General features: G+C 31.6%; 1 protein-coding gene and 1 long non-coding RNA gene across 2 annotated transcripts; both read right to left on the minus strand.

Moving 5' to 3' along the window:
* Positions 1-567: 567 nt before the first annotated feature.
* On the minus strand, positions 568-7,680 carry LOC128172436 (multiple epidermal growth factor-like domains protein 10). Its single transcript, XM_052838234.1, has 5 exons — positions 7,488-7,680; positions 4,733-4,993; positions 2,366-2,500; positions 891-1,028; positions 568-713 (listed from the first exon to the last, which is right to left on the minus strand). Exons 1-5 carry the CDS (start codon positions 7,603-7,605, stop codon positions 568-570), a joined length of 798 nt encoding a protein of 265 aa, XP_052694194.1. The 5' UTR covers positions 7,606-7,680.
* An 8,273-nt stretch (positions 7,681-15,953) lies between these two features.
* LOC128172515 (uncharacterized) lies at positions 15,954-17,571 on the minus strand. The gene is made up of 3 exons (XR_008242281.1): positions 17,272-17,571; positions 17,020-17,105; positions 15,954-16,753 (listed from the first exon to the last, which is right to left on the minus strand). It is a non-coding gene; the product is annotated as an uncharacterized LOC128172515 (long non-coding RNA).
* Between the last annotated feature and the right edge of the window lie 450 nt (positions 17,572-18,021).

Below are 18,021 nucleotides of genomic sequence, written 5' to 3' on the forward strand. Positions count from 1 at the left end.
ACACAGTTTACATGTAACGCAGTAACAAAAATTGTATTGATTTACATTCATAAGAAATCTAAACATTGACTTTGGAAAACCTGATTTTTATTCGTGAAATTGCATTAAGTTGACAAACAGCTTGATTCCTTTTGTTTTATGTTTCTTGGTTTTGAGCAAAAATAAATCATAGGTTTCAATTAAACAAAATGAAAAAAAAATTCCGTTTACAATGACACTTGGTTTGATTTAGAAACAATATAATTTGATCGAAAAAAGGGACTCCTGAATGGCATAGGTAAACGTTTATTTGTTGGCAACTGACTACTGACAAGTCATGTGCTCATTGATTAACTTTTCTTATATATTTTTGTTCTATTTTCAATTTGAATTTCGTCCTATTATCATTCCTATAGATATGAATTAAAATGTACTTCTCTGTTTGTTTGGGTTTTAAATTCGCTTACTGAATATCTCATATTACTTATGGCAAATGTCATTCATGTTATACATCTCCGTATTTTCAACAAGTTATCATCACTCTCCTAACTACCTGCTGCATATCTAACTTGTTGTCATGATAACTGTCTACTCACCTGTTTTACACAAGTCCCCCTCGTAGCCAGCATTGCATCCAGTGAAGCATGTTCCATTGACATTAGAACATTGACTTTCATTGAGACAGTTTCCACAAATTTCGTTGCAGTCAACGCCGTATGAACCACTGTCACAACCTGTTCAATGAAATGGCATGACTATGTAGGCTTCCCTAAAATTAATGCACCTCTTTGTATATCATTGCAACAGTTACATGGTGTCATTCCTTTATTTTGAATTAAAACACTAAGTGATTTGAAAAAAAATAATAGAATTATTTTGTTCCTTTGCCTGTACCTGTAGTTTGTCCTTACCTGTTTTACATACGTTCCCTTTAAAACCAACTTCACATCCAGTTAAGCATGTCCCATTGATATGGGAACATTGGTTTACATCACGACACTGCCCACATGTTTCATTGCATCCACTACCATGCGATCCTTTGTCACATTCTGCAAAGATAAGATATTATATCTGTATTTATTTTCTTTCCATACACATATTGACGCACATTTTTTTTAACAATACCATAACTAAATCCACACTAAACGTTCAAATGTGTTTGTCTTTGAGATTTATGGTTTTAGAAGTACCATGTAATTTATCTCGATGCACAGTTCCCAAAAACGATTACTTGTTGCCTGGTTGAACAGTTCGAACACTGAACGTAGCAACGGATACAACAAGAGTCTCATGAACCATTTATAGACTTACACCCAGCTCAAGTATCATAACATTTCTTATCACACCCATTTCCAAAATTTACACAAATATATGCTAGTGAAAATATAAGAACATTTAATAACATTAGTATCATTGAATAAACAAAACAAACCATCACAACCAGTTAAGCATGTTCGTTTGTAGAAAGCTGTGTCTATTTTTTAACGAGAGTAACCACATTATTTGGTACATTTTAAAGTCATATATTCATATCTACCAAGTATTATTCCCTTTGTTTTTTACGGTAACATATAGTTAATCCATAGCTCTATAAAAAAAAAACCCGAGACTGAAATTGACACGCCCCATTTATCGACTTGTCGAAATCTACAGCGGCTGAAACTGACAAGAAAATGACAGGACTAAAATTGACACGCCTTGTTTATAGATTGGTCGAAACATACAGCGACCAAAGAAAAATCACGGACTGCACAAAATTATTGTGATGATGTCAGATTCAAAGTCTAACAGGAGACAATTTGGTTGTTTCTTTTAGCTAAAGTTATGTACTTTAACGTTAATTTAGTGAATTTTGATTACTTTTTATAATCAATTGATGAATTGTAAAAGAAATATGTTAGAATAAACAATAACGCGGGTTATTTATTTTATATCGTATACTTATAGAAAATATACGTTTTTCTGCCCTGGCGATAAAAACAGAAACAGGTTGTGATAGAAACCCTAGGGGTGTGATATAAGATTTATATAACACCACTCTCCGGCAAGCTTCAATTGTTATATCTCACCCCTTTATGTTAATAACCGGCTATTCTGACGTAGAGTTCGGTAAGTATCGTTCAACTCCGATCTCCGAGTATGACGTCGAATAGTTACGTCGACGTCAACTCAGTATACAAACAGCTAACAAAAATAATTCAGATGGATTACATAGACAAAACAGTACATGCGTATATGTATACATGATTCGTATGATTGCTTCAGAATAAAACAACAATTTTAAAGTCTTATAAGTTCTATTAATACTTTGTAAGTGTAGCCAATACGTAACTACACTCATACACGCGTGTATTAAATAATGCTTGTTAATGAAATCATTTCTTACCTAGTTCACAGTGATAATCTTGATATCCAGGTTTACATCCCTGACAGGTGCCCGTCTCTATGTGGCAGTACTGACAGTTAACATCTGGACAGGGAATGGAGCAGTTATATCCGATAAACCCTGTTGCTGGACATCCTGTACATGACATATTTGTTATTACATATTTGATTTTGTTATGAGTACATTCAATCTATTCTTAATGAAAAAAGATGAAAGAGGCGTTCATCCACGTGACTGTGTATATTGTTATGGATGAAAATTCATCCAGACAATATCCAGTTTAACCAGAAACATATTGCAGCATTGCAACATTTATTACAAAACAGTTAAAACATCAACAACCATGTTGCTTGATACCTTTAAAGAAATACAAAATAAGTTAAACAATATCTCGTGCGATGGTCATCAAACTTAACTGTGAATCAGGCATTCTATTTACATGAACGGGAAGTATAAGAGTATAACTGAAGATACGTTTGAGGTGACTGCGTGACTTTCGAGAACAGAAGAGGAGGTCAGATGTTTTGATGATATTGTTTGTGATTGTTGGCAAATTCACCATGTGGAATATTTATTTAATGAATAATGTTTCCATTCATTAGCAATAATGATCGGTTTATGCGTACATAGTATTCATAAGAAAGTGCATGTCCATGATGAAAACCGTAATAAAAGTTCAACAGTATGCATTAGTTTGAAGCAATTGGAAATAATAATTAGAAACGGTACGGTAAGTCTATGCATATCTAAGAACAACAGTTTGGACAATGTGTAGCGAAAAGCATCCCCGTGAACCTGACAAAATTTGGCACAGTTAAATAAACATTTACATAATCACATAAAATTTATAATGATAATAAGAACTCAGGGCATGTAATCTACATATTGTTTACTTTATATGTACATACATTCAAGAAACCAAAAATAACTGTACGGCCATCATTCACTTTCTATGTAACTCTAGTACAATATAATTAAGCATGAGTCAAAAGTAGATCACGGCAATATTTTCATTTTCTTGGCTAGCAAGTAGTATAGCAAAACTAGAAACCGAGACACACTGATGATACACGTGTGATAAACCAGTTATAAGCTTCACCATCATCAAGCTAAAAAAGGTGCACATGCAATTGGTAATCATCACACAGTGAACTGACGGAATGTCCATTATCTAACAAAAAATGATGATGCATTAATGGTAAAAAAATCAATGAATATCCAGTAAATGCTAGCCAAGGGTTTCGATCCACTCTGCTCCCGAAAACCTTTGGAAGATCTCTTTAGGTTTATAGGGAGCATATTGGACCGAAAACTCTTGGCTAGCAAAGATGCTGACCTAAAGGTCATAATTTTATAGTGTGGAAGAGGTACACTCATCAACCATGCATTTAACTATGCCATAAAATAATGTGCTTTTATAAAATGTAAGCAATACAACAGAAGGTGTTTAGAGCTATTATACATATATTACATGGCTTCGAGGGCGACATACCAGAATATTTGGCCCGAGGGGACAGGAAAGCCCTGGAGTGTTATGTTACCCGATGCCGAAGGCAGAGGGCGACATAACTCTTCCGGGTTTCCCTGTCACTGAGGGACAAATATCATGGTATTGTCGCCCGAGAAGACATATGGCGCGTAAATTATGCGCGTACTGTTCGCTGTAGAATTCTCGTCATTTCTATATAAAAGCAATGTAGAAATTCTCTAAATTTAAGACATTCAGTACAATAAATCAAATAGTGCCTGTTTGAGAGGAAAACAGTTGAAATTGACGCCTCCGCTTTGCATCGGTTGACAATGGTTACCTCGGAGTGTCAATTTCAAATGTTACCCTCCCAAGCAGGCACTATTTATAAATGGTATCTGCGATCTGTTCAGTTATTTTATCGCGCAACTTTAACCCCGTCCTAACATACATGTAACATCAATGACCCTTACAGGAAGAGGATTTGCAACCCACTTACGCTGATGCTAAATGAAATGTTTCGAATGCAACAGTCCTGTCACTCATTCATCTTTATATTGATAAAATAGCAAAAGGTGTATTTGTGCCTAGTTTAAATAATTCACGTCGATCTTAAAATTACTAAGCATAACATCATACCATTTTATCTTGAAGGGGGGGGGGGGGCATTCCAAAAAATAGACACTTCAAATGATGGAACAAGATTTAATAGTTTTATCGAAATTGACAACACGTTGTCACATAACTGATTGAATCCATAGGGTCTACACAGTTGTTTATTGCTTTATGTTCTGACATTAAAGGTAACCATGTGACCATATAAGAACAATATTTAAAAGAGTGTTCAGAGGTTAATGGAATTAAATTAATTTAAAATTAATTAATTAAAGAACACTTACCATACACCTCTACTTCACAGAGGTTAGTACCTACAAAACTTTCATAATTGTCAGGGTAGACAACTCCTGGTAGTCTCTCGTTGTAGTAGATGACATATTGTCCATGATCAAAACAATTTGCTGTGAAGACGGAAGGTATTGTGTTTATTGTGAAGTTGTTGTCCTTGAAACACAACGTTCCCTGTGATCTATCAATGGTATTGGACACGTACACGGAGAATCCAAGAACACGGCCTGCTAGGTGCGTCCGAAACATGTAATCTGTGCAACAGATTATCGCTTCAGTGAAAAACAATTTTATTTGATTCTTTGTAACAATATCAACTAAAACATTGCTAAATATCAACTGTACTTTAGGCGTAACATATTGCACATTCACCATGCACCTATCGATTAAAATAGCTAATTAGTTTAACACATACAGGGCGTACTTACATGGAAGACATATGCAAGTTTTATATATCTGTCGTTTAAAATAACACCACAACCATAATTATTTATTAAATATAAAATATGATGGTGGTGCTAAACTCTGAAAAAAAAGTTACGTATTATTAAACCATTTCTTTATATAAACAAAACTATGATACCGTATTTTGAAAATTTTAACTGGTATATTTCTAACAACACTATTCGTTTACCAGTGTGATTTAAAAGTACTGGACAAAGATTTAATATCGTGAGTAATATAACATGTTCAGCAGCTATCGTAAATGATTGTTTATATATATATATATATATATATATATATATATATATATATATATATATATATATATATATATATATATATATATATATATATATATATATATATATATATATATATATATATATATATATATACGATTGTGCTAACAAACTGGAATCCAGTCAGTGTCGAATATTGCCTAAGAGAGTGTTTGGCGAAAAGGGCGGTCTGAACCCTCTCTTAAAATCTAAGCACGTATAATCCAAACAGTAAAGAACAAGACAAGGCACGTTACGCCTTCTTGTTTAACAAAATATCACTTGAAACCCAACAAAACCCTAAGGTACACCAGTACATATACAAATGTTGATACCCATGGTAGGTAGATAATATGAAACATTTCTCAAAGTAATCTGATATTTTTAATCCTTTTAATATCTGACCCTGAAAATACTTCATATGATTTAGAGGAGCTATAGAAGGTGTTTGTTTTTTTGTGCTAGCGCCTTCTTTAACACTATATCTTACATTAGAAAGCATTGGTTTGTTTTGATAAACACCAGGATAGTTGCGCCATAGAGATCAATTTCACGAATAACATATACCTAATTGTCGCTCGTAATTAAAAAAAAAATATATGTAATTTAAAGAAGGTAAAATCAAATCTGACCATTCAAGTGTCACTCTAAAACACGCCAAGAAGTATATCGTGGTTGTAAGACTCATCTCTTTACATACAGTAATTTTATCTGATCGCCATGTTAGTCTTGAATAGATGATGAAGATTGTGTGTGTTAATCTGCATTAAGGGGGGTTAAAGTATACTTAAGTACAACCTGGAAAAAAAGGTTAACAACAAGGTTATCGTTTGATTTCTGTGTAGTATACCTGCAATGATTCGATAAATTGTGGTTTTAAATGATAATTAAGTCTTTGTTATAACTTTGCGCGAACTGTTGTCGTAAAATTTTGATAACATTGGATATTTTCGTTATTACACTATCTGTATTAAAAAAAATTCCATGCTGTTCATAACGTTACTTTTTACTCTAGGTCATGCGTTGATGTATTTTTATAAGTGGAGGATTAATGAAATCGTCAATTGTGATTCAGAACATTACAATTAGCTTTTTTGCTTGCAGATTTTAGGTGTTTTACTAAAGCTACATATCATTCTGTTCACTATACTTAAGTCTGTTTTAAACTTTAAATGATTTTGTCGGACGAATTTTATAACTACAGAAAGACAAAGTGCATGATGATCAAACTGCCGTTTTAAGAAAATATAAATAATTTCGTGAACAATATTTAAATTTTGTATGTGACTATTATAAGTGTTATTTATACCTAAAATATTCAAAAATGATGTCATTACTTTTTTCATGATTTGTAAGTATTAATTGCTAATGAACTATTTAAAAATAGAATGCTACACACGAGAAAGAAATGGACTTTTATAATGTAACGAAAACACCTTTATCAAAATCGTTCAAAATCCACAGATTTCAGGAAAACCTTATCTTAGTACATGTGTAATCTGGTGTTTCTTAATTATTATTTCAAACCACCTCACAATGCAGATATGAGAGTAATCTACGTATAACTGCAAATCTTACCTGAAAAGACTCCTGGCATATCATCTCATTTTAAAACATGAACAAACATATCTATAAAGTGAATTTAGTAAGCTCTTGAATTCAATATCTAATTTTCTCTTTAATATGTAATTTTAATTCAAAAACTGTAAATGTGTTTGATTATTTGTTTCAGTTACTGTTCATGTTTATTGCAGCCCTTGAAACAGTATTATTTCCTGTAGTTTCTATTACACTAAAGCCAACAACATGTTTTCGGTTTTGATCTTTCAAACTAACAGGGAACTTGATATAAAGAGTTAGTATTCTGATAAAACATGTGAATAAAAAGCATATAATTATGCATAACGACAGTTTACACCACAGAGGCTATCATTTCCACGATACATAATGACTGTCAATAAAACGTGATAATAGTTAACACCACATAGACTATCATTTCCAAGATACATAATGACTGTGACTATACCGTCATTTTCCGTCCTAAAGTAGATAATGATGTGATGGATACTTTGGATGCTGGTCAGGTTCACCCACCAGGTGGCGGTTAATAAGGACACTGACACAGCACATTGACCACCATTCATGCTCTGATCAGATTTACGTCCGTCTACAGCGTTACTGGCGTCATATCTGTCATCACTCTGTGCAGAGTATTGATGATATGCTGGTTTATTGAGGGCAACGTTAACTGTCAAAAACACACAACCCTATATATAGAACATTATTTACATTTACAAAATTGAGTAGGTTCATTTAAACTAACATTTACTTATGGACGATCTTCATAAACAAAAACAATGAAAGTGGGATATTATTTGATTTGTACGAACACTTGTTGTCATTTCATGTTATAAAAAGTCTAATCTAAAAAAATAATGATTTTTTTAAAAATAAAAACCTGAATGTATCAAAAATATTTTTTTTTATGAATAACTCTCCTGAACCACAATTAATAATGTTATGTTTAATAATAATACATTTATCTAAAATAGTTTTTTAAAGCAATATTTTTCGGTAATAAAATGTAAATACGATTTGTGAAAATACCAAACAAACAATATTAAGGAAATAAGTGAATTAATAATGCTACCTATATAACATACTAGTGATGAACAATACAGGTAGATAACTGCCTCAATTAGAGTGTTGTTTATGGAAATAATTAAGGAAATTAGTGAACTAATAATGCTACCTATATAACATACTAGTGATGAACAATACAGGTAGATAACTGCCTCAATTAGAGTGTTGTTTAAGGGAACATTTCATTATATACTACCTTTTTGATTAAATTTCAAATGACGATTGCAGTGCATGCATGTAAACTCACCATAAGCCTGTGAAATCGCAAACACTACTATCAGTAAATACACGGACAACATATCTATAGGTAAATACATCGAGTGAAGTGTAATTATACTCTACAACGTATATGATTATGCCGGAATATATTACCAAGTTACTTTTTCATGCGGAAATTAATGAAAAGAATTACCGGATACGAAAACTTCAGATAATATTAAGTTAGCATTATAAAAGGATTGGCGAGGGAACTTGAATGTTTGAAGAGATTGGCCAAGTCACCACTGGTCTCCGGTGACTTAAACTCAAACATTTTATACAAGCACCCTTGAATATGACAGTACTTGCGACGCTTTTTAGCCAAACACGTTCATAGAATCTCTCACAAACTTGTGATGTGATATTTTTTTTTTAGATTTGATCTACGTTCTATAAAAATAATAAAGGCTCACAATATCCATTCCTAGCACATGATCTACGGCTAACGATAACAAAAGCTTTGTAATCAGCGACCCAGTTCAAATATAGGTCGACACGATATGATCTAAGTGAAATCTATATTCAAAGGAAAAGATATAACCAAATGATTTGCATTCATGCACGTCAATCTTTACAAAATCATCGACGGAGTCTAACTCAGAGGAAATTCTGACAATGAAGAAAAAAAAACCATTATGGAAATCGAGAGAGTACGACTTGCACATAGCAAATGAAGATTTCTTTGATATTCATGGGTAAATGATTCTAAATATAAAGAGAGGTATAACAGAACAAAAAAGCGAATCAAATTAGAAAGTTATGGGAATAAGTAATGTGATGATTAAAACGATCATAGGAATAACCAAGGAGCAATTTACATTGTATATATCATAAAGAGAATTATGATTAGCTCCTCTAAAAACATATAGGGTTAATATTAGACATGATTTGGTGTGTATCATCTGAATACAACATTGTTATGCTAACTAGAACAAAAATGAGAAGATGGACGAAGGGTCGAAGGAGATATGACTTTGTTGAAAAGGTTTAAGGCTGAAAGAATGGATGTTTCTATGATCAGTTCACTCTCCGACGGAGAACTAGCAAGGTTTGGACTTGGCTCGATCGGGAACAGACATAAGCTGAGGAGGCTGTGTACTCAGAACAAAGTAAAGTGCATGATTCAGCAACCCATATACAAATAAGGAAACGTGACATGTTTCGAATTTGGCCTCAATAATTTGCCATTCAAAGAGTTTCAGATACATTAAATTGATATGTTAGTTTTCGTTTTTTTAAAGAGTTGACAGTAAAAGATATATTTATAACCTATCTTTCTGACACCTAACTTTTTTTTGTTATTTGCACTCATTGGCAGTATGGTGTATGACGTTGGAAGTGACGCTAATCGTATATTGCAATCAGTATCAGTCAAACATTATTTTTCTTCTTATTTTTTTTCCAATTGGATATATTTTGTGTCCCTTATCATTCTTGGATTACGTACTTTACATGTCTTTTATAAAACTATTTGATAAACAGGCATGTGTTCTGTTTTCTGAAAGAAACACTCAGACCTTGCACAGTTTGAATGAAATATTCCCAATAAAGGGAACGCTGATTGACACTCTTGATGACATGGTGCATTTTTTTTGCTCTTTATTCCACAGGGTGTTAATCCACAGATATTTTAATTAGTAGTTTATGCTAAAAATGGAAAGAAAATAATGATTACCATTTTTTTTTCTATGTTTCGGTAAACACAACGAACGTAATTCCCCAATAAATGAAATCTCAGCAATTGCTAAGTTTTCTTTACAGAGTTTTTATTTTGTCGGCTAAATTTCAATATTTGTTTTGTTTCGTTGTAAATCCAAACTGCAATAATCCAAGTTTTCCCGCCATGCTATCACTGTTATCTAGTGATGCCTTAACATACTACTTTTTAAAGTTTGTTTCTTCGAATGTAACATTGACCGATAATTCAGTAAAAATTGTAAACTTTGATCCAAATAAAAAATAAACAACTGCTGCCTAGAGTTTTCTCAGTTGCAAAATATGACATTGTTATTGACATTAATTCTTACTGGACGGACACAGAGAAGAAACTTTTTTAATGCACATACTTTCTCGCAGGCTGAGTGATCTCAGACTTTCAAGTAATTGTATTTACCGCAGTAACCTAAACTATAAGGAAAATCATTTTTCTTCTCTTTAACGCTCTGATCGACAATAATGATTAATAAAATGTTCAATAACGTTTAATGGAAAGTTCATTTCATGATTCAGTAAACATAAACATGTAAAATGTGTTCGTTGGTGTTTTATGCAGTTTATGTATCGAACTGAACACACACCTGTGTTCTTTGTGCATATCTTGAAATAAATTGAAACACTGCTCAAAGACTGTTGTTATTGAGGGAGATTAAGTTCCAATTTTGAAAACTCACTTCAAACCATGCGCACAAAATTACAGAGAATAATAACAGCCAAAGACGGGTGGAATTAATAAGGGACTTATCGATATTTTAACGACTTTATAAAAAAACTATATAATGTATGATCAATATTTATTAAAATGATAGATCTGATTAGAGATTTACAACTATTAAAGACATAAAAGGCATTCAAATTTATGCTCATTTCTGTCTCTTGCTTGATTTCCCAGACCTTTGAATTGACGTTAAATTAACTGAATTACATCGTGTAGAGCTCTCTGTGTATGTAACAACTCGATTGATTCCCTGATACAGTCAAAAAATTAAACTAATAAAGACTGTTGAAACACATTTTTTCGTTGGGTCATAATATCGTTTTTAACGAAATAAATTCTGCATTTAAGTTCGTCATATCGTAGTTTCTTTATATTCATTATTACCCTGGTTAAAAATTCGTCATTGATTTAATTCAGGGGATTTATACTGCCAAAAAAAAGAAAAGAAATTAAGTCCTCAACGAATATTTCTGCTTCTTCAGTATACATTTTGTTTACTCTTAACGTTTAATAATGCAGGGTAAATGACGTCGCATACCCTAACCCATTCTGCAGTTTAAATTTTGTCATTTGTCGTCTAAAAAAATTAAACAACAATCTTGTCTATTGTTTTATCCATACAATTTGTTTCAAATTTGTGAGCTGATGGTATTTGTCTTTTTTATACCTTTTCAGTAAACTGAAATTCTGTTTTTGAATTAATTCGCAGATCCAATTGTTCTGACGTCATCGGTTGGGTTTATTTTCATTCATACTACCGTGGAACATAGATATGGAATTTTACCACAGCTAGGCATTCCATCTTCAAAGTGAATGATGTAATCTTGAATTTAAAATTTCACTTACCGTCTTTCTTAATTAATTTGTGTAGTTTACATAAACATCCTTAACAACAACAACTAAATGTACCTACGTAGTGTTATAACGCAATTTGAAAAAAAACAAAAAAAAACTTTTTTTTTTATTTTTTTTAATTGGGAATAAAATTAGTGCACTTTGCAAACAAAAATGAAAAATCAAATCCGTTGATATGGTCAATTTTTCATTGATATGTATGGGAAAGAAAAGAAAAGGACTGTATGTTTTTTGACACATCCACGTTCCCCCACGTATGGTAGATATATCATATAATATTGTTTTTAAACATTCGCATACCATTGATATCATCACTAATTTAGAACTTGGTGAAGAACGTGTGATTCATATTTTTACTTAATTTTAAGTGTTTTAGTGTCTTTGCGATAATAAGAAATGCTAACATACAACCATTTTGCCGCTTCAAGGGTCGTTTACATCCTTATGGATCACTTACATGTATTAATTTATGATTTTAATAGCGACTGGTATTTAGAGGATGCATAAACTTAATGTCGCTTTTCAATTCATTATGTTGTTGACGTTGGTATCTGTTTATTCATGTTTTGAAGGGTACTTTACAAAATTGAATATCATATGTTGAAACAATATATAGGTTTTTTTGTGGTCATGTGTTTCTGTTAAAGTGATGCTTTTTTCCTCCAAACATAATTACGTTAACTTGATATGTATTTTTAAAACAAAATTTAATCATTTTATGTTTAAAAAAAAGGTTTGTGCAACTCGGATCTTGTCTTTTCTGTAAACCAGCCGCTGTAGATTATAATACGTGAGAGTTATCTCCCGTAATCCGGCCACTTATCGATCGGCCTGATGCAGGGTAATTTCTGCACAATTATCGATCAATCTGTGTGTTGTTCCTATTGATTTAAACAATTGTTAATATATATCTAAACTTAAAACTCGTTTCATTTTACTTCGTAAAGGCTCATTACGGGCCGCCAGAAGGCGGTCCGTTATTTGATATACATTTAGATATTGTAACTGCGTTTCTACTGGATAGTTATTTTTTTTTTCATAGAATTAATATCATGCCTATTTTTTTATGAATTAAAATAAATTTGCATGTAGAAATGTGTTTTATGTCTTTAAAAAAATATTACATATTTTTTGTTTACTTGTAAATGTAAAGTAGTCATAGACTGTCGATTTCGAGACTCTAATCTATTCGGAAAATTTTGGAGTTTTTCATTCTATCGGGGTCGGTATACGGGACATACTAAAAATCTGAAACACTAAAAACCTGAATGACATGAACTATTATACAAATGATATATTTGGATTTCTATGTTCTGCGTCAAATAAAATGGCTTTTGTGTGTATTTGTTATATTTCCATGTGAAATGTGGTAGAAAAATATCATGAAATGACATCCATATCAATATTATTTACTCAAAAATATGACAGATCTGAAAATATGAGCTGACCTGATTTATTGTTAATTCTTTTGAGAACCTCATGCAATTAAATAACCATGATTACCTTCATAACCTAATGTGTAGATAAGATTTGTAATTCCATCTGGGGGAAAAAATATCCGGGATATTTTTTACTTTAAATTGTGCAGTTTCTAACGGATGAGATCGTTCTTACATGTACCTTTAAAATAATCCATTTCTATTTTATTATGTGGTCCCTTGAAATCATATCAACTGATGCATTAAGTTTTTATTCAATACAATACAACAAAAAATAAAAGTGGTTTAATACATAAACTTCATGAACATAATGATGAGTTGAACTTTGTATTTGAAAAATGCACAAATTTATTAAAATTTACCATCAAAATCAGTACTGTATAACAACCAACTCGTTATTCTTTGTGGTGTGTTAATATGAACAACTAATTCATACAACAATCATATTTTTGCGGCCCATTTGACGCTTGCGGCAATTATGTTTTCTTGTTATAAATATATAAACATTGTTTAAGCCTAAGTTAAATCAAAAGGACGTTGCGTATTATACTTCACCCCGAATTTTTTTCGGGCCGTGATTCTGGATACCGCGAGAGTAAGACTACCGATTTTGTTTGTAATGCGCGTTGTATTATTACACTAAATGCTCCATTTTTTATTAAATTCTCGTGCATTTGATATATATCAATTGTTCCCTGTATCAGAAGAGTTCTCGCCATTATGAATGTACATCGGAATTCTCGTGCTGGAACTTCCACACTTTGAAAAGTGTTCACATTGTTCTCTTGAAACTCCGAGATTCGGTTTAAATTAGAATACCAGATATCATTTTTTCCAGTACAACTTGTCAATTTTTTCATTCGTGTTTGAGTTTTGATTCAGCGGTTACTTGGGTCAATATAAGAAATTGTTTTTAGTCTGAATTCATCATATACATTTTGAAAACATATACATTACAATTAACAATATAAATCAAACATAAGAAACGATCGAGAATGCTGGGTAGTATTTTTGTAGAAAGACCATATCCATCTTACCGGGTGAACTACAATTTCACAGATAAAATATTAAGCTTAAACTTTAATGATAAAAGTTCATTTGGAACCGTAAGTGTCCTAAAATAAAATAAGCGTATATATTCCCAGCAACACGAAAATAAGCATTCTACTATTCTTAGTTTTTCAGTACTTCAAGATTGTTTTATTTCAGCGTCGCTAATTTTTTGCAGTAACTTCATCTAAAACGTTCATCAACTTTCATCAAATCCAACCTAGTTATACATGTATTGTCAATTTCTTTTTATTTATTTTTTTCTATTTTTTTTTTTAACTAAAAAAAGTTTAACTTATTTCAGGTGCCACAGGGTTATCATTCTCTTTGCTTAATGTTTTAAAATTATCCCACTTTGGTTATCTTTTGTATCTTACCATACTAGTATCGTTTTTTTTTTTAAATTATCCCAACGTTATATTTTGATCAATTTGATCTTCTTCATAATATTAAAACAGTTGATTAAAACATCTTAATTTACTGACGGTATTTAATGGACATATTTTATTTGGTTGTATGAAATGCATTCATTTAGAAAGAGATTAACAAAACAAAATAAGAACAAACCACAATAAATAATTGCATAAAAAATACACTGATAATCAATATCAAAATACGATTTTGTATAAATATGACCAGAATAACTGAAGTAAAGGAAAAAAACAACATGTATACAAACGCCATTGGTTTGTCATTTAACCTTTGTAACATGTGTCAACCAAGAGACTCATAGGCCACATCGCTCACCTGAGGAACAATAGGTATGATAAAAACAGGTTAAATGAGTTATAATATAAACCATTTTGACAATGTAGTATGCCACATGTAAATCATGTGTAAATAACCCCACCCCCACCCCCTGAATATTCTTATGTTTATTATCATTAGTCCATTTTTTAAAGATTTACTCTATATATTCCTATTTAAAATTCCGACCCCTCCCCCTATTGTGGTCCCACTCTATCCTTGGGGGTCATCATTTTCACAAATTTGAATCTTCACTACCTGAGAATGCTTCAACAGAAGTTTTAACTTTCCTAGCTGATTAGATTTTAAGAATATTTACTCTACATTTACCTTTGAAAATTTTACCGCCCTGCTACAATTGTGGTTTCACCCTAATTCCGATGATCATAATTTTCAGAACTTTGAATATGCAATATCAGAGGATGATTCCACACAAGTGTCTTCTATCCTTGCTGATAAGATTCTAATAAGAAAACTTTCAAAGAAATTACTCTATATATTCCTATGTAATATGTCCCCCCCCCAATTGTGGCTACATCCTACCCCGGGGGTTATGATTTTCATAACTTTGTATCACACTTTCTGAGAAAACTCACATATACATTGTACCTTTCATCTTTTTTTGCTGATTATTTTCTGATTTTTAAAGATGTATTTTATATTTCTATGTAAAATGTTGACAGCCTCACTTCCCCTCATAGTAGGCCCATCCTACCATGGGGGTCATGATTTTCACAACTTTGAATCTACAGTACCTTTCACACTTTCAGCTTTCCTGGCCAAATGGATGTTGAGAAAACAGTTTTTTAAATATTTCTAAATTGTTTTTCAATAATTCGTTATAATCTTCCCTTTTAAAAAAGCGCGATCCTTAATGTTCACAACTTTTAATTCCCTTAACCTACGAATGCTTTTTACAAAGTTTAATAAAATTGGCCCAGTAGTTTTTGAGAATATGTTGGAAATGTAAAAAGTTTACAGACAGGCGGACGGACGACAGACAAAATGTGATTAAAACAACTCACATTATCATAAAATAAAAACAAAAAAAAAAATACAAAGAATATAAAAAGAAAAGTGATGTTTAATCACAAAACAGTTTTATCATAAACACGTTTTGTTATTATTCATGTACCGTTAAATTGCAAGTTCCGTTAAAAAAACTTATTTCTTTTTGACAGATCAGTTAGTCTGATTTGAAATCATATTATATAATTACATATTACTATATAAAAATATTATTACATCTTAAGTAATGTCAATGAATGATAATACAAACTACATTATCTTAAATTTGGTTCCCTTTAAAAAAAATAACTCTATTATGATAGGTTCAATATATCTTTAAATCTCTAATAAACAAGTTACCATCAGATGAAACAAAGGGTTGTTTCTTATCGGAAGGGTTGTGTTTAAGGGTGCACAAGACACAAGAGCAAATTATACCAGTTTTAAATATAATTTATCAGGAAACATGTTAAAATACAAATACTATCATTTACATTCATTTAAAAAAATCAATTGCGATATTTGCTTACAAAATGTATTATTATCTTCATTTCTCTTTTATTTTGCGGCAAAAGTTCCAGAAAAAAAAATAAAGTATTTAAAAGGATTCATCAACATATAGCTATTATGATCAAACGAAACAGTTTCATAATTATTTGTAGCGTTAACATTCTTGGTACCATACAACTGCTAGATTAAAATTTGCTGAATATCAAATGAGATTGCATGTCATATTTAGATATCCCTAAATCGACGCAGTACTTTTGAATGACGTCAGTATGATTCTTTCTGCTCGGGGGGTTTATGAACTAGTCTTCTTTGGGATTTGTTGGAGAATTTTAACTTTGGACTTTCCATCTGCATTAGACCATAGTAGAGATATATCCGTATTGTTATTCTTGCATGGCATGCGTACACTTATCAAAAAGCAAACACATACTTACACATACAATTTAAAGAAACATAAATATAGGTATATACTACACAATTTATAAGAATCTCAATTGTCTTTTTTTTCTTTCGCCGTAAAAGTTCCATTTAATTTGTTATTCGTATTGCTCTTTTTCGAAGTAAATTACATATAATGTTCTTTTTTCGAAACACTATTATTCTCGGTAACTTACTTGCTATTCTTTATGTGGTAATTACTTCTTAGCATCCCTTAAAACATCATTTTCATATCTTCACATATATAGGACACCTGGTCTCCCTGTAAGCAAATTGCAAAAGGTGTCAGGTAAGAAAGAGGAAATGATCACTGTTCCTATAAATAAGTTAGATTTAATTATGATTCTTGTTTAAAATATATTACTGTTAATGATAAAATCAGAAGATTTCATTTTTGTAAAAAAAAAAAAAAAAAAAAAAGCCATTACCATCCGGATCCAAAAATATTTCCTCCGATTCAGACGATGTATGTTTTTATATCAGTTCTTATATCAGTGAATATATTTCTCTCATGTTCAGGTCACTCAGACTATTTAAGTACATATAAACATTTTTATTTTCAAGACAAAAGTCAAAATTTGGAGAAATGGAAATGATTCACATAAATGTGAACACTCGTTATTACTGTTACAGAAGATTGTTCAAATACCTTCTATTGTCAACAAAGTCATCTGAGAAAAAAGAATAGATAACACTAATTTAAAGTATATAGTAAAAGTGGTAATTGACGCATTTGGGGGGGGGGGGGGATTTACACTAGTTACGCAGTACGCCTAAAGCTGCCAAAAAGTAGAAGACTGTGTCAAAACAAATAATATCAATTAAAAAATACCATCCTTAATCATCAACACGTCTCATTTGATACCACATTATACAGGTATCCTCACTGTCTAATATGTACCGAACATATCAATTTTGGTTTTGTTTTGTTACTTTTGACAACCTACGTTTTAGTCATATATTGTACAGTGCTCAAAATTTTATACGTGCATACGTGCATCTTCCATAATCCCTTTTAATCATTATAATATAATATCATTGCTTCCCAAGTATCACTTTTTATCTGATCATGCTGAGGAAAAAATCACTTACCATACCTTTCCCAAAACTGCCATTATTACAATGATATCAGCTAATCTGTTGTTAATTGTTACATTGCGCATTACATGCACCATTCG

Source organism: Crassostrea angulata, chromosome 2 (assembly GCF_025612915.1).
Source record: "Crassostrea angulata isolate pt1a10 chromosome 2, ASM2561291v2, whole genome shotgun sequence".
NCBI lineage: Eukaryota > Metazoa > Mollusca > Bivalvia > Ostreida > Ostreidae > Magallana > Magallana angulata.